A 22029-nucleotide genomic window follows, 5' to 3' on the forward strand; every position below is an offset into this window, starting at 1 on the left:
CAGGTCACAACTGTACCAGAGCAGGCACTGTGACCAGCCAACATCTCTGAAGAGCAAAGCCACTGTCTGTCAGATTGCCCTTGGCCTGTCCCCAGGCCCTGCCAGCCTGGTGCCCAGGGGTGCAGCCAGCTGGGATGCCAGATTTACAGCCCATGAGATGGGGGCAAGGGGGCATAGGGGTCAGGTAAGAGAAGCAGCACTAGGACAATAGAGAGCAGAAGCCCACAGAAGCTCCTCACTCCCACTGTCAGGGTGGGATTAGCACCATACATCACAGTGGCACCAGGCAAATGCCTTCCCTGTGCTGCTCCCATGCCAGGAGGGTGCCTCACACCTCTTGGGAGGGCTGGAGGGGAAGGGCACAAAGATAGGCATTTGGGGGGGGATGCAGATCCTTTCCAATACACCTCAGCAGCTGCTTTTCTGCCCAGACTGGTCCTTAGAGGGCTGATCCAGTCTGGCTTATCCCAAGATTCATAATCAGCCTCTTTTGGGACTTGGGAAGGGAAAGGCACAAGGGAAAGAAAAGCAGCAGAGGAGTAGGTTAGAAACAGGGCACCAGATTAGAAAAGGAGAAAGAGAGAGCAGCAGAGCTGAGGGTGACACAGACATTGGAAGAATGCAGGAAGAAGGTGATAAGGCTGGGGAAGGGCTTCAAAAGGCAGAACAGTGGCTGTCTCCTTTCCTTCAGTGCTTGCCTTGGCTTCCCAGCCAGGGAGGAAAGGAGATGACATTTCCTGACCAGCTGCTTACTGCCTCCAGTCCTTCCAGAACTGCCTCCTGCCAGCACACAGCAACCAGGGGCACCAAACCCTGTGTGCAGTGTGGAGGGAAAGGCTGCCACTAACTTTTCACACTTTGCAGAGGCTTCAGCAGCACCTTCTTCAAATGGCCAGAGCAGTGCAGAAGCTGCAGGCTGAGCTCCCACCCTACCGGGACACTCCTGAGTGAAGAGTGCAGGGCAAGCCTGGAGTAACTAACACATGCCTTGGGGCAGTGGCCACAGCAGAAGCAAGTGGTGGAGGGTGTGAGCTGGTGCTCCCACACAGCACCCTTGCTCTGCAGAAGCAGCCAGGGAGAGGGCACAGCCTCACACAGAAAATAAGGGAAGCAGAGAAGAGCTGGGGAGCCCAAGGAGCTCCAGAAGGTAAAACCAAACCAACAGGAGCAGTAGGAGAGGGAATTAGTAAGTGCAAAAAGAGCTGAGTGTGAGACAAGGCTGTCTCTCCTCCCCAGCCTGAGGGGCCAAACATACAACTGGGTTGCTGCAGGCCCTCAGATGCAGCCTGGAGTGGGTCACCAACGTTCAGATGCAGCAGGGGGGCTGCAGCAGAGGCTTCACTTACGCTTGCATAGTTGTAGTGGCGGTTTGGAAACTGAAGAGGTTCTCTTTGGGGAACCAGGTTCGGATGGGGACATCGTCTGGAAGAGAGCAGAGACATTGCTCAGACAGCAAGGCTTGCCAAGCTCCTGTTCTCCAGTATCCTGCCCTGTCCTACACAGGAGAGTCTTCTCCTCTTCATATATAATAAGGGAGATTAGGACTAGAGAGGACACCTGAGGGTGCTGAGACCCTGGCCCAGGTTACAGCCAGAGAGGTGGGAGATGCCCCATCCCTGCAACCACAGTATCACAGTATAACTAAGGCTGGAAGAGACCTCGAGGATCATTGAGTCCAACCATTCCAGAGCAGGCTGGATAGGGCCTGGGCTTGGGTTGGCAGGGAGCCTCCAAATGTCATCCAGTCCAACCCCCCTGCACTCAGCACAGACATCCTCCACTAGATCAGGTTGCTCAGAGCCTTGTTGAGCCTCACCTTGACTATCTCCAGGGATGGGACCCCAACCACCTCCCTGGGCAAGCTGCTGCAGTGTTCCACCACCCTGAAGGTGCAGAACTTGTTCCTAACATCCAATCTAAATCTGCTCTAATTTCAAACCATTGTCCCTTGTCCTGGCACTCCCAGCCCTTGTCCAAAGTCCCTCCCCAGCTCTCCTGGAGCCCCTTCAGGTACTGCAAGGCTGCTCCAGGGTCTCCTTGGAGCCTTCTCTGCAGGCTGAACGACACCAGCTCCCTCAGCCTGTTCTTGTAGGAGAGGTGTTCCAGCTGATCATCTTTGTGGCCCTGTTCCAGTCCAGAGGAGGCCAAAGAGATGATGAGAGGGCTGGAGAACCTGTCCTACAAAGACAGGCTGAGAGAGTTGGGGCTGCTCAGCCTGGAGAAGAGAAGGCTGCAGGGAGACCTTTTAACTGCATTTCTGCATCTGAAGGGGACATACAGGAAGGAAGGCTGGGGAGGGACTGTTTAGAAGGGCCTGTGGTGATAGGATGAGAGGCAATGGTTTGAAACTGGAGCAGGGGAGATTTAGGTTGGACATCAGGAGGAAGTTCTGCACAGTGAGGGTGGTTAAGTACTGCAACAGTAGTGGTGGAGGCTCCATCCCTGGAGAAATGCAAGTTCAGACTTGCTGTGTCCCTGGGCAGCCTGATCTAGCTGGAGGTGTCCCTGCTGCCTGCAGGGGGGTTGGGCAAGATGACCTTTGAGGGTTCCTTCCAATCCCATGCAACCTGTGACTCGTCAGCAGCTACAGAATCTGTCATTAACGTTGTGCCATCATTAGGAGGAGGTCTTTTCATTCACTGTTGTTGGCCATAGCCCACCCAAACCCTGTGTGCCTACTGCAGGCAGAATTGCCACACAGCAGGGACCTCACCACATGGACAGACCATCATCTGCTACAGCCTGATCCTGCCCTTCCCTGGTGGCACACAAAAGGGGCTGCAATTACAGAGGCAAAAAATGCTCAGTGCAACTGGGGAGGCTTCCTTTGAAGGGCAGATCCAAGACATCCCACAGAAAGCTGTAACAGACATTCTCAGCTAACAGTTGCTGTCAAGCCCTGCATAAAGGCACTCTCAGGAAATCTGGACCAAAAGCTGCATTCTAGCAGGCTGAACACTTGCTATGAAGTTGCTGTGTCTGCTCTTCTCCAGCAAACTGAGAAGCAATGCCAGGCAGCTCAGACTGGAAATGAATGGCTTGTTGGAAGTCTTGAACACACAACAGTGAAGGAGGAGAAGCTGCACCAAGTCCTTTCAGCCAAGGACTCTGTGCAGGCTTTTCAGGGATTACACATGCTGAAGGGCTGGCTTCCTTCATGTGCTTTACAGCTTTTGAGTCACTAGCTTTGATTCAAAGCAGAGCTAATGAACAACAACCTTCTCTTGAGGAGAAGGCCTTGGGGGTGTCAGTTGATGACAAATTCCTCAGGAGCCAGCAATGGTCACTGGCAGCCCAGAGGCAGCTGAGTGCTGAGCTGCAGCCAGAGCAGGGAGAGCAGCAGCACAGGGAGGGGATTCTGCCCCTCAGCTCTGCTCTGCTCAGCCCCCACCTGCAGCACTGCCTCCAGCTCTGGGGCCCCCAGCACAAGAAGGACCTGGAGCTGCTGGAGTGGGTCCAGAGGAGGCCACAAAGATAATCAGAGGGCTGGAACACCTCTCCCACAAGGACAGGCTGAGGGAGCTGGTGTCGTTCAGCCTGCAGAGGAGGCTCCAAGGAGACCCTAGAGCAGCCTTGCAGTACCTGAAGGGGCTCCAGGAGAGCTGGGGAGGGACTTTGGACAAGGGCTGGGAGTGACAGGACAAGGGACAATGGCTTTGAGCTGGGAGAGGGGAGACTGAGACTGGAGATGAGGAAGAAATTCTTTATGTGAGATTGGTGAGACCCTGGCAGAGGTTGTCCAGGGAGGTCACAGGTTTGATCAATGGCTACATTTTGAAAGGCAATCAGGATTTTTTTTAATGTAACAGTAATTACAAGCCCTGTGCCCTGAAAATGTTGAGCAAATAGTGAGTGGAGAAGAAAGGTCATGAGGTGAGGGCCCCTGCTGAAGTGCTTCCAGCCATGCAGACCAGCATCTCACGGACACACCAAAGCACAGCCCTGAGTGCCTGAGCTGAGGCTCCTTGGAGCATCCTGGCCCAGCCACAAGATCTCACCTTCCTCAGCCCTAGAGTGAGGCAGAGGAGAGAGAGTCCTGCACTGAACTGCCTCACAGAGGAGCATCAATGTGGGAGCTTTGCCACAGCCACTGCCCTCTTGCTCTTCCTTCAGCGAAAGGGGAGCCCACAGAGAGCAGCCTCACCGAGCCACATGAAAACCACCCAGGTCACCTCTGCCAGAAGCAGAGACCGGGGGGGCTCGGATGAGCTGGCCTCAAACTGACCTCGGCTCATTTCAAACTGCCCCTTTGACAGCTCCACAGGGGAGACACGGCGAGGAAAGCCGCAGGCTGGGCTGCAGCACCCAGCGCCCACCCTCACCTACCAGAGACTCGATCCACGCTGTACATCCGCTCCAGCCTCTTCCTGTGCCAGCCAGCGTCGCCGCCCTGGGGCTGCTCCAGGTCAAAGGACTGCTGGGAAGGGGCGGCCAGGCGGGAGCACTGGGGGCACTCCTTGGAGCCCTGCCGGCCGCCCGGCCAGGCCTTGCAGTGCCTGCCGCCGCCGTGCGAGCCGCCCGCGCCCTGCAGGTGGTGCCCGTGCTGGCACTCCTCCTGGGCAGCTCCCTTCATCACCGCCAGCTCCACGCTCTCGCTCTCGGGGTCCGACAGCATGGGCCTCTCTCCGGAGATGGTGTAGACGCGCGGCTTGGGGCCCTCGCTGGGCAGCTTCTCCGCCTGCTCCTCGGAGAAGCTCCTCTCGAACTTGCCGTCCGAGATGACGGAGAGCCTGCGCTTGTGCTGCGCCGCCTGCTGCATCTCGGGGGAGTCCTCCTGCCCGATGTAGGAGTCTGCTAGCAGGTGATCTGAAACAGACAGCGCGCTGCCCTGAGCACCAGAGCGCACCGCCAGGCTCAGCCGGCTCTTGGGCGCTGCTGCCGAAGGGGAAGGAGGAGGAGGGACGCAGCAGGTTCCCCGGGGAGGTTTTGGGATGGCCACGTGCCCCCTGACCTCCAGAGCTGGCAGCTAACTCATAGAATGGGTTGGGTTGGAAAAGCCCTCAAAGATCATCCAGTCCAACCACCAGCCCAACACTTACCATGGCCACCAAGTGCCAGGGCCACAGGTTTGTTGAACGACTCCACCACCTCCCTGGGCAGCCTGTGCCAAGCCCTCACCACTCCTGTAGCAAAGAAATTTTTCCTAATCTCCAACCTAACCCTCCCCTGGCACAATCTCAGGCCATTGCCTCTCCTTCTATCACCTGAGACTAGGGAGAAGAGCCCAACCCCCACCTCACTGCAACCTCCTCTCAGGGAGCTGTAGAGAGCAATGAGGTCTCCCCTCAGCCTCCTCTTCTCCAGGCTGAACCCCCCCAGCTCCCTCAGCTGCTCCTCCCCAGCCCTGTTCTCCAGACCCTTCCCCAGCTTTGATGCCCTTCTCTGGACCTGCTCCAGCACCAAAATATCCTTCTTGGAGTGAGGGGCCCCAAAACTCAACCCAGTAGTCAAGGTGTGGCCTCACCAGTGCCCAGCACAGGAGCACAATCCCTCCCCTGGTGCTGCTGGCCAAACTGTTGCTGCCCCAAGCCAGGATGCTGGTGGCCTTCCCACCTGAGCACACTGCTGGCTCACATTCAGACAGCTGTCAGCCACTTCTGACAAACACATCCAATATTTGAAGCATGCATGGCCACCAAACAAGGCTAGGAGCAAACCCAGGTCTCACTGCACAGCCTGAGAGCAGCCCCTGCTCAGCCCTGCCTGCTGCAGGGGCTTCAGCCACACAAGGGCTGCTGACCTGCAGCACAAGCACCACCCCCACCCCCACCCCCTTCTCTAACAAGGGACAGACTCCCAGGGCTTTGTGCACCGAGTTTCTACTTTTCAGAACACAAAGGAAAGGGTAAAGCAGCAGGGTTTGGGTTTCTTTTCCTCCCTGATTTTCTGCTGGTAGGTTTGACAAGTGAGAAACACAGAAAGCCTCCAGCTGGCAAGGCAGTGCCCGGCTCCCTGTGGCACCCCTGGCCGCCAGCTGCCCAGATGGCAAAGCCATGGCCAGCAGAAGCTGTCCTGAGGTGAGAGACTGCACTGCTTTGTAGGGTAGGAAGATGGAAAGGAGACAGACCCAGGAGTGCAACTATCTCTGGAGCCCACACACTGGATGGAGTGCCAGGAAAGCTCAGCATTTCCATGGCAATCCCATGCGTGAACCCAACGTGCTCCCACCCACCGCTGATCCTTTTTCAAGGGGCTGCTAATTACCCCTTCCACTTCCCTTCAGATGGGAAGCAGCCAGGGGACTGTTCAAAAGGCTCAGCAGGAAATGCATTATTCAAGTGACTACTGCCCCAGCAAAACCAAACCCATTAGTGTCCAGCACAGACAGCAGCACTTTAGAGGCAGAAAGCAAACCCAGGCCTTCAATCCACTGGATATTTAATGAACACTTTTCCCTGAGCTACTGAGTCATAGCCTGGAAGAACCTGGCAACAACCTGAGTCTTGGCTACCTCGAGCTGGCCATGAAGAGATGAAAGAGGAAAGATGGGACATGGAGATGTTGGGTAGAAGGTGGACTTGATGATCTCAGAGGTCTTTTCCAACCTAATGATTCTATGCTTCTAGGAAGAGACCTGTCTCAGGGCAAGTCTGGTGGTGTACATTCTGCTCCCTAGAAGTGCTCTTGTGGCCCTCTGACAGAGCCCTCCCAAGCTCAGGATGCACACTTTCAGCTTCTGCATCTGAAGCCCACCCTGGATTCTGCTCACATTACCCAGGGTCTCTCCTTCTGCTCTGCCTGCCATGGACACTGAACCAAACTGAGCTGGTGCTGGCAGGGTGTGCCACCCTCACTTCACCTTTCTGCTTGAGATACAACTTCCTCCTGCACTAGCAGACAAATTCACCCCTGGCCACTCTGCTCAGGAAGTGACTATCAGAACCATCCAGGCTGATGCAACTCAGGTTTATTTTGTCTCCTAGTGACACCTCTCAGTCTCTGGATACTGGAGCTGGCAGCTGTGTGACTCCCTTAGCCGACCAAGGGGCAGAAGGCCTGAAGACAAAGCTCTGCCTCTTGACTCTATAGCTGATGCTGTCCTGGCAGGCTTCACATGAAGTCCAAAACACATCCTAGGTGTGGTGAGGATTCAAGCACTTCAATGAGACTGTCCAGGTAGATACAGAAGTGAGCAGTGCTCCACTTCAGCACCAGAGACAGCCTGGACACCTGCAACTCCTCCAGGAGGAGAGCTTGATGGATGAACACCATCCCTGGTGGAGATAGGATGAGGGGCAATGGTTTGAAATTAGAGCAGGGTGGATTTAGGTTGGACATCAGGAGGAAGTTCTTCACAAGGGTGGTGGAACACTGGAACAGGTTACCCAGAGATGTGATTGAGGACTCAAGGTGAAACTTGATGGGGCCCTGAACAACCTGAGTTGCTCTAGTTGGAGATGTCCCTGCTCACTGCAGGATGTTTGGACAAGATGACCTTCGAGGGTCACCTCCAACCTGATGCAATCCTTCTATCACCACTGCAATCCTTTCAAGTGGAAGAAGCTGCTCCAGCAGCTGTCATTCAACAGCTTCTCCTCTGTGTCCTACCAGCCACAGGATGGAGTCACAGCAACCAGTGCAGAAGGTGCTCACAGCCTCCAGAGTCTCCCCAACCACTTGTCACCCCTCAAGAGGCAGCAGACTACCAGTTGCTCTCCAGCAACTCAGACTCTCCTCAGCTCCACGACTGACTGTGCTCTAGAATGGGCCTGACTTGGGGAAACACCACCCAGTGACACTTCACTATCTGCCAAGGCCTGAGCTGGCTGCCAGTGCCAGGCTCACCAGCTGCAGACTCAAAACAAAGGCCAGCTCTACGTGCTCATCTCAGCTTGTCACACTTACTAATCCATGTGGGCACAGTGACTCTGTGTGTCTTGAGACACCACAAACCAGTGGCTGGCAGCTGTCCCTGTTTCTCCTGCAATGGAAGCTGTGGAGCTTCAGCTAGGCAAACACACAGGACTGGGCACCTTCCCTCACAGGACTGCAGGCCAGAGAGGATTTCTGCACTCTGCTGCCTCTGAACACCTGGTCAGTGGAACAACAGAGTGCCCCAGGTACAGCATGGCTGGAAGTGCTGATGATCCCCAGTGCAAACACCACTCCCAGCTGCTGTTTCATAAGCACCAAGGTCTCCTCAGCTCCATAAAACACACAGAAGTGGGATGTGAGCGGTTCAAGAAGAGTCACTGAACTCATGGCAGGGTTACAGCTCTGCACAGAATGGCTCAGGTTGGAAGGACCTTAGAGAACATCTACTCTAACCTCCCTGCCATGGGCAGGGACACCTCTCAACTAGACCTGGCTGCTCAAGGCCTCATCCAGCCTGGCCTTGAACACCCCCACAGAGAAGGTACCCCACAGCCTCCCTGGGCAACCTATTCCAGAGCCTCATCACCCTCATACTGAAGAACTTCTTCCTCAGCTCCAGTCTAACCCTGCTCTCAGCTTCAAACCATTTCCTCTGGTCCTGTCTCCAGACACCCTCAGGAACAGTCTCTCTCTCTGCAGCCTTCCTGTAGGATCCCTTCAGGTATTGGAAGGTAGCTCTGAGGTCTCTCTGGAGTCTTCTCCATGCTGAACACCCCCAGCTCCCTCAGCCTGTCCTCAGAGCAGAGCTGCTCCAGCCCTTGGTATCTTGACTGGATCCATTTGACTTGCACTACCTGTCTGACCTAGCATGCAAAATGCAAGGACAATGCTTTCTTCCTGCCTCATTTCTCTGTTACTCAAAGGATTCTCACTTGCACCTACCAGGAGCTTCATGGTCTGCACTACAAAGCCCTGCCACCACCCCAGGCTTTCTCTTTGTCAAACACCTGGATAATTATTTCTTTTCATTCCCTTTAGCACCTTCAGTAATTACACAGTGGAGAAGCAACTTCATATGCAAAGGGAATGTGAAGCTTTGTTCAACTCTTCTACTTAATAAAGAATTTACCTACAGGAAAAAAAGAGAAAAAAAACAGGATGGGAAGGAAAAGAGATTCCAAGACCCAATACAAGGAATTGCTGGCTTCTGGAAATGAGGCTGCAGCAGTGCAGGGAGCAAGGCTGCCCTGGCACTCACCCCCCCAGGCATTCACATGCACCACCTGCCCTGACATGGGGCACAGAATCACACACACCATCAAGCAGGCTGGCAAAGACCTCAGAGATCATCAGGTCCAACCTATCACCTAGCACCTCCTGACAACTAAAACAGGCTGGAGGTGAGGAGAAAGTTCTTCCCAGCAAGAGTTATTGGCCACTGGGATGTGCTGCCCAGGGAGGTGGTGGAGTCCCCATCCCTGGAGGTGTTCAAAAAGGGATTGGATGTGGCACTTGGAGCCATGGTTCCACCTCAACATGAGGAGAAACCTCTCTGGTGTGAGGGTGTTGGAGCCCTGGAGCAGGCCAGAGAGGTTGTGGAGGCTCCTTCTCTGGAGGCTTTCAAAACCTGCCTGGATGTGTTCCTGTGTGACCTGCCCTGGGTGACCCAGGGAGGTGGTGGAGTCACTGTCCCTGGAGGTGTTCAGAAAGGGATTGGATGTGGCACTTGGAGCCATGGTTTAGTTGTCAGGAGGTGTTGGGTGACAGCTTGGACTTGATCTTTGAGGTCTTTTCCAACCTTATTGATTCTGATTCATGGCTCCAAGTGCCACATCCAATCTTGTTTTGAACACCTCCAGTGTGTACCAGTGACCAGACCCTTTGGCTGCTTGCAGTGACCTGGATTCAGGGGTCAAAGCACTTCACCTGCTTCCACTATGGCATCTTAGGTGAACAGTTTGCTTCTGCTAAGGAAGAATCACAGAGTCACAACAGGGGTTGGAAGGGAGCTCTGGAGATCGAATCCAACCCCCCTGCCAGAGCATAGAATAGAATCATAGAACCAGTAAGGTTGGAAAAAACCTCAGAGATCATCAAGTCCAACCCTAACCCAACACCTCCTCACTACTAAAGCATGGCTTCAAGTGCCACATCCAATCCCTTTATGAACACCTCCAGGGACAGTGACTCCACCACCTCCCAGGGTCACCCAGGGCAGGTCACCCAGGAACACCTCCAGGCAGGTTTTGAAAGCCTCTAGAGAAGGAGCCTCCACACCTCTCTGGCCTGCTCCAGGGCTCCAACACCCTCACACCAAAGAGGTTTTCCCTCATGTTGAGGTGGAACCTCCTGGGCTGCAGCTTGTAACTCTTGTTCCTTGTCCTATCCCTGGGCACCACCCCAACGAGCCTGGCTCCTTCATCCTGACCCCCACACCTTAGATATTTATAGACAGATCACGTCTCAGCCTCCTCCTCTCCAGACTAAACAGCCCCAGCAGACATGCCCAGTCCCCCAGTCCCCCTCAGAGCCTCCCTTGCAGAGCTGCTCCACAAACCAGCACTACATTAAACCCGAGCCACAGGGACATTCAGTGAAGAGAAGCAGGGAACAATAGCAGGGGGGTTCAGCACTACGTGGAATTGTCTTCTCAGAGTCAGCTGAGGCAGGCTGCTGTTAAGAGCCTCTGCCTGGTTACTGCTGCTCCATTTCTCTGCACAGCGCTGTTGCCACCTCTCCCACCAGCAGCTGCTCCAGCAAGCTGCCACGGCAGGCCGGGACAGCACGACTGGGGAAGCCTGGCACAGAGCCCTGCTCTGCAGCCACTCTGATGAGCTGACCTGCTGACAGCTCTGCTCTCCCACTTGCTTTCAGCAGCAGCACCTTTCTCTCACCCAGCTGCAAAGCTACCTTGGAGCAAACCAGGATGCTCACACAATGCTTTTCATCTCGGTTTGGGCTCTGTGTGGATTTTGTGTGTGTGCCTGAGATACTGAACAGCAAAATGAAGGGAAGAGGATCAACAGGCTTGATGTGGAGCTCTTGTGTCTAGTGGTGACAGAAACATCAGAATCATTCTGCATCAGGAACAGTGTGGCCAGCAGGAGCAGGGAAGTCCTTGTGCCCTGTGCTCAGCACTGGTCAGGCCACACCTGGAGTCCTGTGTCCAGTTCTGGGCTCCTCAGGTTAGGAAAGAGGTTGAGCTGCTGGAAGGTGTCCAGAGAAGGGCAACAAAGCTGGGGAGGGGTCTGGAGCACAGCCCTGGGAGGAGAGGCTGAGGGAGCTGGGGTTACTTAGCCTGCAGAAGAGGAGGCTCAGGGGAGACCTTCTTGCTCTCTACAACTACCTGAAAGGTGGTTGTAGCCAGGTGGGGGTTGGTCTCTTCTCCCAGGCAAGCAGCACCAGAACAAGAGGACACAGTCTCAAGCTGTGCCAGGGGAAGTTTAGGCTGGAGGTGAGGAGAAAGTTCTTCACAGAGAGAGTCATTTGTCATTGGGATGTGCTGCCCAGGGAGGTGGTGGAGTCCCCATCCTTGGAGGTGCTCAAGAGGGGATTGGATGTGGCACTTGGTGCCATGGTTTAGTCATGAGGTCTGTGGTGACAGGTTAGACTCAATCTTCGAGGTCTCTTCCAACCTTAGTGATAAATCCTTTCTCATTCACCTCTCTCACCTCAGCACTTGCTCTGACCCAGGTAACTCACCAGGAAAGGACTTTGACATTTTCCTCTGTCACGTTTTGAGGAGGAGGCAAAGTGCTGGGATGAGTCTCAGCTGAGTGATGCCCATTCACAGGCACGCAGAGCATCACAGAGCCAAACTCCTGCCTGCTAACCCCCATGGGATGGGAAGTTTATAAATCAAGGCAGGAAACAGCCACAAGGCAAAGACAGAAGCTTAGAAACAAAGAAAGTCCCTAATTTATGACTGCATTTAGCAGCCACACTGATGATTAAAGCATCTCAGATTTAAAACCTCAGCTCCAGCATCAGGAGCAAAGGGGCAAAGGGGAATTCAGATAAGCCTCATTAAAAGCCCATCTGTCATCTCAGGAAAATAAATTTCAGAGAGACTTCTCTGTTCCCTACTCCACCTCAGCTGGACCTCTGTGAACAGGATGTTTAAGGCACCAGCTTGAAATGAAAGAACTCTCTCAGCCACCAAAGGTACTCTTAGGTTTATAGCATGTGGGCCTGAAGTATTTGTGTAGCATCCCACAATCCCAGCAGGGTGGAGCTTGGAAGGACCTCTGGAGATCATCCAGTCCTAAAGCCAATGCTAAAGCAAGGCACCCACAGCAGCCTGCCCAGGAGCATAATGCCCAGGGGGGGTTGGAAGCTCTCCAGATGAGACTCCACAACCTCTCTGGGCAGCCTGCTCCAGGCCTCCAGTGTCCTCATACCACAGAACTTCCTCCTCATGTTCAGGTAGAACCTCCTGGGTTCCAGTTTGTGCCCAGTGGCCCTTGCCCTGTCCCTGGGCACCACTGACAAGAGCCTGGCCCAAGCCTCCTGCTCCCCTCCCTTTAGCTGTTGCTGAGCATTGCTCAGCTCCCCCCTGGGGCTGCTCTTCTCCAGGCTCAACACTCCCAGGGCTCTCAGCCTCTGCTCCTCACAGAGCTGCTCCAGGGCCCTCAGCACCTTTTAGCCTCTGCTGGATTCTCCCCAGTAGCTCCTCTTAAGAATGAAATTAATGCTGCTTTTATTTTACACCAGCAGGAGTCCAGATGATGCCCTCAAGGACAGCTGTGGGTGCACTGGCTAGAGCCCAGGACAGGGAAACAGCAATAACATCTTTCCAAGCAGCAGAGCTGGGCAATTTCTCCTGTAATTTTCTGAGCCCTTGCAGGAATTGATCTGTCAGAGGGCAGGAGGGCTCCACAGAGGGACCCTGCCAGGCAGGACAGATGGGCAGAGGCCAAGGGCAGGAGATTGAACACATCCAAGTGCTGCACTTTGGCCACAACAACCCCAGGCAGTGCTACAGGCTGGGGGCAGAGTGGCTGAGAGCAGCCAGGCAGAGAGGGACCTGGGGGTGCTGGTGGACAGCAGCTGAACAGGAGCCAGCAGTGCACCCAGGGGTCCAAGAAGGCCAAGGGCATCCTGGCCTGCATCAGGAACAGTGTGGCCAGCAGGAGCAGGGAGGTCATCCTGCCCTGAGCTCAGCACTGCTTAGGCCACACCTTGAGTCCTGTGTCCAGTTCTGGGCTCCTCAGGTTACGAAAGAGGTTGAGATGCTGGAAGGTGTCCAGAGAAGGGCAACAAAGCTGGGGAGGGGTCTGGAGCACAGCCCTGTGAGGAGAGGCTGAGGGAGCTGGGGTTGCTTAGCCTGCAAAAGAGGAGGCTCAGGGGAGACCTTCTTGCTCTCTCCAACTCCCTGCAGGGAGGCTGTAGCCAGGTGGGGGTTGGTCTCTTCTCCCAGGCACCCAGCAGCAGAACAAGAGGACACAGTCTCAAGCTGTGCCAGAGGAGGGTTAGGCTGGAGGTGAAGAGAAAGTTCATCCCAGCAAGAGCAATTGGCCCTTGGGATGTGCTGCCCAGGGAGGTGGTGGAGTCCCCATCCCTGAAGGTGTTCAAGAGGGGATTGGATGTGGCACTTGGAGCCATGGCTTAGTTGTCAGGAGGTGCTGGGTGATAGGTTGGACTTGATGATCTCTGAGGTCTTTTCCAACCCTATTGATTCTATATGCCTGTCACAGCTCCTCAGGTGTGCTAAGGGCCTGTCAGGTCCTGTTCTCCTCTGCTCCCTCTCTGAGTGTGCACTGAAGCCTTCATGCAAAGCCCCCAACCATGTCAGCTGTGTGGTTCCCAGTGCTGACATACTGCAGCCTGGTCCCACCTGCCCCCAGAGACAGGCTGGCAGCTGACCTCCCTCTGCTCTGCCCTGCTGAGACCACACCTGCAATCCTGTGTCCAGTTTTGGGCTCCCCAGTTCAGGAGAGACAGGCATCTGCTGCAATCATAGAATCAACAAGGTTGGAAAAGACCTCAAAGATCATCAAGTCCAACCTGTCACCCAGCACCTCCTGACTAACTACACCATGGCTTCAAGTGCCACATCCAGTCCTCAAGTGCCATGTCCAATCCTAATGATGAGCAGATCATAGAATCAATAAGGTTGGAAAAGACCTCAAAGATCATCCAGTCCAAGCTGTCACCCAACACCTCCTGATTAACTAAACCATGGCACCAAGTGCCACATCCAATCCCTTTTTGAACACCTCCAGGGATGGGGACTCCACCACCTCCCTGGGCAGCACATTCCCATGGCCAATCTCTTGCTGGGAAGAACTTTCTCCTCACCTCCAGCCTAACCCTCCTCTGGCACAGCTTGAGACTGTGTCCTCTTGTTGGTGCTGACAGCCTAACAGAGAGCTATGAGGATGATTGGGGGCCTTGAGCATCTCTCCTATGATGAAAGGCTGAGAGCCCTGGGACTATTTAGTTTGGAGAAGGCTGAGATGGGATCTGATCAAAGTGTATCAATATCTGAGGGGTGGGTGTCACGGGGAAGGTGCCAGGCTCTTTTCAGTGGTGCCCAGTGATATGACAAGGAGCTAGGGGTACAAGCTAGAACCCAGGAAGTTCCACCTCAACATAAGGAGAAAATTCTTCAGTGAGAGGCTGCTGGAGGCCTGGAGCAGGCTGCCCAGGGAGGCTGTGGAGTCTCCTTCTCTGGAGGCTTTCAAAGCCTTCCTGGATGCATTCCTGTGTGACCTGCCCTGGGTGCTCCTGCTCTGGCAGGGGCTTGGACTGGATGACCTCTGGAGGTCCCTTCCAACCCCTGACATTCTGTGGTTCAGTGACCTCGCTGGTCTGGCAGGCAAGACATAGGCTTGGTGGAAGTCAGGAGATCTGTTCAAAGCATGGAAGCATGAGGCAGGGATATAAAAAGGAAAGGTCACAGTGGCATTTCAGCCATGCAGCAGCCTGAGTCATGCCAGCTACTGACACACAGGAGCTAGGGAATCACCCCAAGCCCTGCCCATGGGGCACCCCGACCCTGCTGCTCACCCCCTGCCCTGCACAGCCACAGAGAGAGGCAAGGCCTGCCTCAGGCAGGGAGCTGCCCTGGGAACACAGGAGGTCACTCAGCTGTGGCAACATGGTTCCAATTATCTCCTGCACTGGAAGGGGCCCAGAAAACAAACTGAAGATGCAGCTGCCATGGTGCTCAGCAGAGTCACCTCTCAGCCTGGCCTCTGACATGAATGTGAGCAGATGAAATGGTTACTGAGACATGACCCAAAGGAGCAAGTGGCAGCTCCAGCAGTGGCCTTTAGCATTGCCATGGTAACTGTGGCCTGTGCTTTTGTCCACTTTGTAAGCAAGCAAATATTCCACAGCAGGTTCTAGGATACACCCACACCACACTTGTGCTGGCTGAGCCTGGGTGCAGCCTGAAACCCTCACAGATGAGATTGCAGATCAGAGAATCATTGAATCAATAAGGTTGGAAAAGACCTCAGAGATCAGCAAGTCCAACCTATTACCCAACACCTCATGGCTACTCAACCATGGCTCCAAGTGCCACATCCAATCCCCTCTTGAACTCCTCCAGGGATGGGGACTCCAACACCTCCTCAGGCAACACATTCCCATGGCCGGTCTCTCTTTCTGGGAAGAACTTTCTCCTCACCTTCAGCTTAAACCTCCCCTGGCACAGCTTGAGACTGTGTCCTCTTGTTCTGGTGCTGCTTGCCTGGGAGAAGAGACCAACCCCCACCTGGCTACAACCTCTCTTCATGGAGCTGTAGAGAGCAAGAAGGTCTCCCCTGAGCCTCCTCTTCTCCAGGCTAAGCAACCCCAGCTCCCTCAGCCTCTCCTCACAGGGCTGTGCTCCAGACCCCTCCCCAGCTTTGTTGCCCTTCTCTGGACACCTTCCAGCACCTCAACATCTTTCCTAACCTGAGGAGCCCAGAACTGGACACAGGACTCAAGGTGTGGCCTAAGCAGTGCTGAGCTCAGGGCAGGATGACCTCCCTGCTCCTGCTGGCCACACTCTTCCTGCTGCAGGCCAGGATGCCCTTGGCCTTCTTGGCCACCTGGGCACACTGCTGGCTCATGTTTAGGCAGCTGTCACCCACTACCCCCAGGTCCCTCTCTGCCTGGCTGCTCTCAGCCACTCTGCCCCCAGCCTGTAGCACTGCCTGGGGTTGCTGTGGCCAATGTGCAGCCCCTGCCACTTGGATGTGTTCAGTCTCCTGCCCTTGGCCTCTGCCCATCTGTCCAGCCTGTTGAGGTCCCTCTGCAGAGCCTCTCTACCCTCCAGCAGATCAACTCCTGCCCCCAGCTTGGTGGCATCTGCAAATTTACTGATGATGGACTCAGTGCCCTCATCAGGCAACTGCTCTGCTTGCTGTTGTTTTTCACTTCACTGCCCTGTGCCCTGGGTATCTTTCTCCTTTCACAGTTCCAGTACATGGAGAGCAAGAAATCAAAAGCAGGATCTCAGTGTTGGGCTTCTGACACCTAAGCTGAGAGCAGGGGACACTGGAAGTGTCCAAACCTCCTTATCCCAAGAGCTCTGGTGAGACTTCAAGTGATTATTTCCTCTAGGTTTTGCTCTCTGCAGCCACCTGACACTTCCTTTTCCCAGCACTTCAATCCTTTTCCCTCTCTTTCTTCTAGATCTGCCCTAAGGGACACCTATTCCTACACTCAAACCATGCCACAGACAAGATGAGAAGCCTTTAGAAGGTACCAGAAAGCTCTGAGCTTCACCAAGGACTCTGGCAACAGCCCTGCAGCCAGAATGAATGCTGAACATGGGAGAATCTCTTCTTGGGAACCTTCCCAGACCTTCAGCCTGCATGAATAAGGCAGCAAGGTCTAGAGGCAGGAGGAGAGCAGGAGATGCAGTAGCCCTTCAGCTACCTGAACAGATCTGTGTCCTGTCAGCTGCAGCAGAGGCCACCCCTCTCTCTCTTAAAATTCCTCAGTGCATTGGAAGACCAGGGAGAAAGGGAGGGATCCCAGAGGGCCAAGTCCTTCCTCCTCTGCCACAGCCTGCATCCCATCAACAGAGATCCTAGAATCACAGGATGGTTTGGGTTGGAAGAGGCCTCTGAAGGTCATCCAGTCCAAACCCCCCTGCAGTAAGCAGGGGCATCCTAAACTAAACCTAAACTCACCTTGAATATCTCCAGGCATGGGGCCTTGACCACCTCCCTGGGCAACCTGTTGCAGCATTCCACCACCCTCATGGTAAAGATGGGATGCCCTGCTCCTGTGTGACCTACTCTAGGTGATCCTGCTCTGGCAGGGGGGTTGGACTGGATGAGCTTTCTGGGTCACTTCCAACCCCTGTGATTCTGTGGAAAGGAAAGCAAAGACAAGAGCAATCTCTGTTGCCACCATCCATTGCTGGGGGCTGACTCCCCAGTCACCTGGAAAAGCCTCCTCCAAAACAAGACAGTGAAGAGTTGCAGAGGGACAGCCACAGAGTTTCTGAGCCAGGAAGCTCTCAGGCCTCACATCAGGAAGAGTCAGGAATTGTAAGCAGCAACAAACATTCTCCCCTGACTGTCTCTCACTACATGGAGGCCCTGCAGCACTCTGCAATCCTCTTCCTGCTGATGTTCAGTCCCACACCTTCTGCCCCAATGCAGGGAGCAGAGGGTGGCCAGGCTGCAGTTTCAGTGAAAAGAGAAGGGAAGCAAAGCCTTGCAGATCACTCAGCCCTCCTTCAAACACTCAGCCCTGGCAGCTGGCCCATCCTGCTGGGGAACAACCCCACTGCAGCCCCTCAGTACCACTCCCCAGCCTCCCAGAGCCATTCTGCCACACATACAAAGCTCCCCAGAGGAGCTGCCAGGAACAGTCTGAGGTGTAAAGGTTACACCTTGATCAGTGGTGGAATGTGAAGTAAGAGGTGAAGTGCAAAAGCCATCTCCTGTCCTTGGAGTTAGGTGCCAGGACAAGATCAATGGACACAAACTGGAAGCCAGGAGGTTCCACCTCAACCTGAGGAAAAACCTCTTTGGTGTGAGGGTGCTGGAGCCCTGGAGCAGGCTGCCCAGACAGGTTGTGGGGTCTCTGTCTCCAGAGGCATTCAAAACTTGCCTGGAGGAGATCCTGCTCTGGCAGGGGGGGGACTCAATGATCTTCAGAGGTGCCTATGAAAATAGACAATCCTCAGAGAGCAAAGCACAGCAGAAATGGAGCAGGTAAGGGGCAGTGCCTGCACACCTGGCACCTCCATCCCAAGGCTGGCTCTCCTGTGCCTGCCTGGGGACCTACAGAGCTCCACCCCCCTCCTGAGGAGTGGAATTAGGTAAAGCAGCAGCAGACCTGGCATCCCAGAGATGCACACCCACCTCATTTTCTGCATGAGGATTGTCCCCTGCAGCAGGAGAGGAGGGGTTTAGCTCTGGAGCTGCAGAGGAGGAGGATCCTGCCCTTCCCTTCTCCACTGTTCCACTGATGGCTCTGCCACCTTTCTGCTCCTTCAGGATCACAACCCCTTCCCCTCATTGCATTCCTTCATGACTTAAACCTTTCTCAGACCTTTATTTCCTGGACTATCAATTACTGAAGTCAAGGCCTCTGTCCATTCATGTCTGGGCAAGAACCTGAATCCCAGCTGCAGTCTGCTGGCAGTGCAGGGAGAATCCACCCACACAGCTGTGGTTATTGAACAGAAAGCAGACCTGACCCTCTCCTGGTGAAACCCAGAGTGCTGTGAAGCTCTGTGAGAAGCAGACTGCTATGGCCTGGATCAGTCATAGTGTGGCCAGCAGGACCTGGGCAGTGAGGGCTCCCCTTGGCTGGCACAGGTTGAGGCCACCTTGAGTACTAGGTTGAGTTTTGGACTCTCACTCCACGAAGGACATTGAGGGCTGGAGCAGGTCCAGAGAAAGGCAACAAAGCTGGGGAAGGGTCTGGAGAATAGGGCTGAGGAGGAGCAGCTGAGGGAGCTGGGGGAGCTCAATCAGGAGAAGAAGAGGCTGACAGGAGATCTCACTGCTCTCTACAAGTGCCTGATAGGAGGTTGCAGTGAGGCAGGGGTTGGGCTCTTCTCCCTAGTCTCAGGTGATAGACAGTGGTGGTGAATGGTGCCACAGCCAGCTGGCAGCCAGGCACCAGTGGTGTCCCCCAGGGATCAGTGCTGGGCCACAGCCTGTTCAATATCTTCACTGATGATCTGGATGAGGGCATTGAGTCCATCAGCAGTAAATGTGCAGATGACACCATGCTGGGGGAAGGAGTTGATCTGTTAGAGGGCAGGAGAGCTCTGCAGAGGGACCTTGCCAGGGACCTGGGCAGATGGGCAGAGGCCAACAGGATGGCATTCAACAAGTCCAAGTGCCAGGGGCTGCACTTTGGCCACAACAACCCCAGGCAGAGCTACAGGCTGGGGGCAGAGTGGCTGAGAGCAGCCAGGCAGAGAGGGACCTGGGGGTAGTGGGTGACAGCAGCTGAACACAAGCCAGCAGTGTGCCCAGGGGGCCAAGAAGGGATTGGGTGTGGCACTTGGAGCCATGGTTTAGTATTCATGAGGTGTTGGGTGACAGGTTGGACTGGATGATCTCTGAGGTCTTTTCCAACCTTGTTGATTCTATGATTCTATGAATGAGAGGCAATGGCCTGAAATTGTGCCAGGGGAGGGTTAGGTTGGAGATGAGGAAAAAGGTTTTGCTGCAAGAGTGCTCAGGGATTGGCAGAGGCTGCCCAGGGAGGTGGTGGAGTCCCCATCCCTGGAGGTGTTCAAGAAACCTGTGGCCATGGCACTGTGGGAGATGGTTTAGTGGCCATGGTGGGGTTGGGTTTGCTGGTTGGACTGGATGATCTCAGAGACATTTTCCAACCAGTATCATAGAATCAATAAGGATGGAAAAGACCTCAAAGATCATCCAGTCCAACCTGTCACCCAGCACCTCCTCCTGACTATTAAACCATGGCTCCAAGTGCCACATCCAGTCCCCTCTTGAACACCTCCAGGGATGGGGACTCCACCACCTCCCTGGGCAGCACATCCCAGTGGCCAATCTCTCTTGCTGGGAAGAACTTTCTCCTCACCTCCAGCCTAAACCTCCCCTGGCACAGCTTGAGACTGTGTCCTCTTGTTCTGGTGCTGCTTGCCTGGGAGAAGAGCCCAACCCCCACCTGGCTCCAACCTCCCTTCAGGGAGCTGTATGCCTCCATGAAAAGAGCCCTACCTGCACTGAGGACTGTGTCCTCCAGCATGCTGAGCTCTCTGGACCTAAGCCACCAGCAGCCTGCCTCCCCATGCCCTCCCCAGCCAAGCTGGAGCACATGAAGGTGTTCCTATGCACTGCTACACCTTCAGCCTGCACAGCAGCAGCCCTTCATTGGTTTCCCTGGATGACAAGAAGCTAATGACCCAGCTTGAGCACGGTGCTGAGCCTGAGGGGAAGCCCTCAGCCTCCTGCAAGAATGATCCTGAGAGAGAGAGAAGAAAAAGGATCCAGTTGACTACTCTGTTATTGGACTACTGGGACAAACAAAAGGGAGCCAGATTTTCTACTCACAACATTTTTAGAGGATAGCAACCTTCCCACCAGGGTTATTTATAAAGCAATGTTACAGACTGTGTTAAATTACACACTGCAGGCTTTCAGAAGATGACTTAAATAATGAGGATGATTTTTTTTTCTCCTCCTCACTCTTCTACAAACAGTTGGAGCCATTTCTAGGGGGTTTTGTTTATTCCATACAATGATGGACTGGTTTGGGTTGGAAGGCACCTTAAAGATCAAGTCCAACCCCACTGCAGCCAGCAGGGACAGCTGCAACTAGAGCAGGCTGCTCAGAGCCCCAACCAACCTCACCTGGGATGGCTCCAGGGATGGGGCAGCTCCACCTCTCTGGGCTGTTGGTCTCTGCCTCTGCTCAGAGGGGCTGCAGCTAGCACAGAGAAGGGAGGATGATGTGCAGGTGACTGGCAGCACTGGAGATAAAAGGGGCAGCTGCAGCTGGAACTCAGGCCAGACCTGCTCACTGGCAATTGCCCCAAGCAGAGCTGAGATGAAGCAAGTGGCTGACAGGAACTGAGTGCTTTCTGCCCTCCTGGGGATCTGCTGTGTCTTGGAGCTGCTCTGTCTTCCTCAGAGGGATTATGGAGCCTGTTGCCTCTCCTGAATTTCCCCAGGGCTTTGGTTCTCAGTGTCAAGGATGGTGCTGAGAGATAAAGCCTTCCTCCTAAGAAAAGGAAGGTTAATGCTCTGCAAGAGCCTTAATGATCCAGGCCCTGCTCACCAAGCTGCAGCTGGAGCTGTGAGTCCCTCTGTGCTATCCCCAGGGCTGGATTTCACACAATCACTGAATGGGTTGGGTTGAAGGGACCTCTAAAGGTCATCCAGACCATCCCCACTCCAGTCAGCAGGGACATCCCCAACTAGAGCAGGTTGCTCGGAGCCCTAAACAACCTCACCCTGCAATGGCTCCAGCCATGGGGCAGCTCCACCTCCTTGGGCAACCCAAGCCAGGCTCTCAGCACCCTCAGTGTCAAACATTTCTCCCTTCTCTCCAGTCTCAATCTCCCTCTTTTAGGTCAAACCATCCCCCCTTGGCCTCTCACAACAGGCCCTCAGAAAAAGTCTGTCCCCAGCTTTCTGCTCAGCCCTTGAAGCACTGCAAGGCCACCAGAAGGTCTCCCTGGAGCCTTCTCCTCTCCAGGCTGCACAACCCCAACTCTCTCAGCCTGGCCTCCCAGCAGAGGGCTTCCAGCCCTGCCAGCACTGCTGTGGCCTCCTCTGGCCCTGCTCCAGCAGGTCCCTGCCTGTGCTGTGCTGAGGGCTCCAGAGCTGCCCCAGCACTGCAGGGAGGTCTCAGCAGAGCACAGCAGAGGGGCAGAATCCCCTCCCTGCCCCTGCTGCCCACCCTGCTGGGGCTCAGCCCAGGCCAGGCTGGGGCTGTGCTGGCAGCTCTCAGTGCCAGCTCATGGCCAGCTTCTCATCCCCCAGCACCCTCAGCTCCTTCACCACAGGATTGCTCTTAATGCCTTCATCACCCAGCCAGTGCTGACAGTGGGGATTGCCCTCACCCATGCCCAGGACCTTGCACTTGGCCATGTTGAACCTCATGAAGTTAACACAGGCTCACACTTCAAGTTTGCCCAGGTCCCTCTGGATGGATTCCAACCCCTCAGGCATGGCAGCTGCACCACTCTGCCTGGGTTTCCAAGTCAATACTTAAGGATCTCATAAGGACTATAGGGTCTCAGGAAGCTGTAGAGTGCTGCAGATTAGGATC

General features: G+C 54.7%; 1 protein-coding gene across 3 annotated transcripts in view; it reads right to left on the minus strand.

The window, feature by feature from the left end:
* Positions 1–22029, minus strand: part of NSMF (NMDA receptor synaptonuclear signaling and neuronal migration factor) — a 62822-nt gene that overhangs the window by 24400 nt on the left and 16393 nt on the right. For all 3 annotated transcript variants that reach the window (XM_054174360.1, XM_054174361.1, XM_054174359.1), the window contains exons 3-4: positions 4327–4806; positions 1347–1422 (exon numbers count right to left, since the gene is read on the minus strand). In XM_054174360.1, coding sequence (XP_054030335.1) covers positions 1347–1422; positions 4327–4806 — 556 coding nt within the window. The remainder of the gene's footprint in view (positions 1–1346; positions 1423–4326; positions 4807–22029) is intronic.

Source organism: Dryobates pubescens, chromosome 29 (genome assembly GCF_014839835.1).
Source record: "Dryobates pubescens isolate bDryPub1 chromosome 29, bDryPub1.pri, whole genome shotgun sequence".
NCBI lineage: Eukaryota > Metazoa > Chordata > Aves > Piciformes > Picidae > Dryobates > Dryobates pubescens.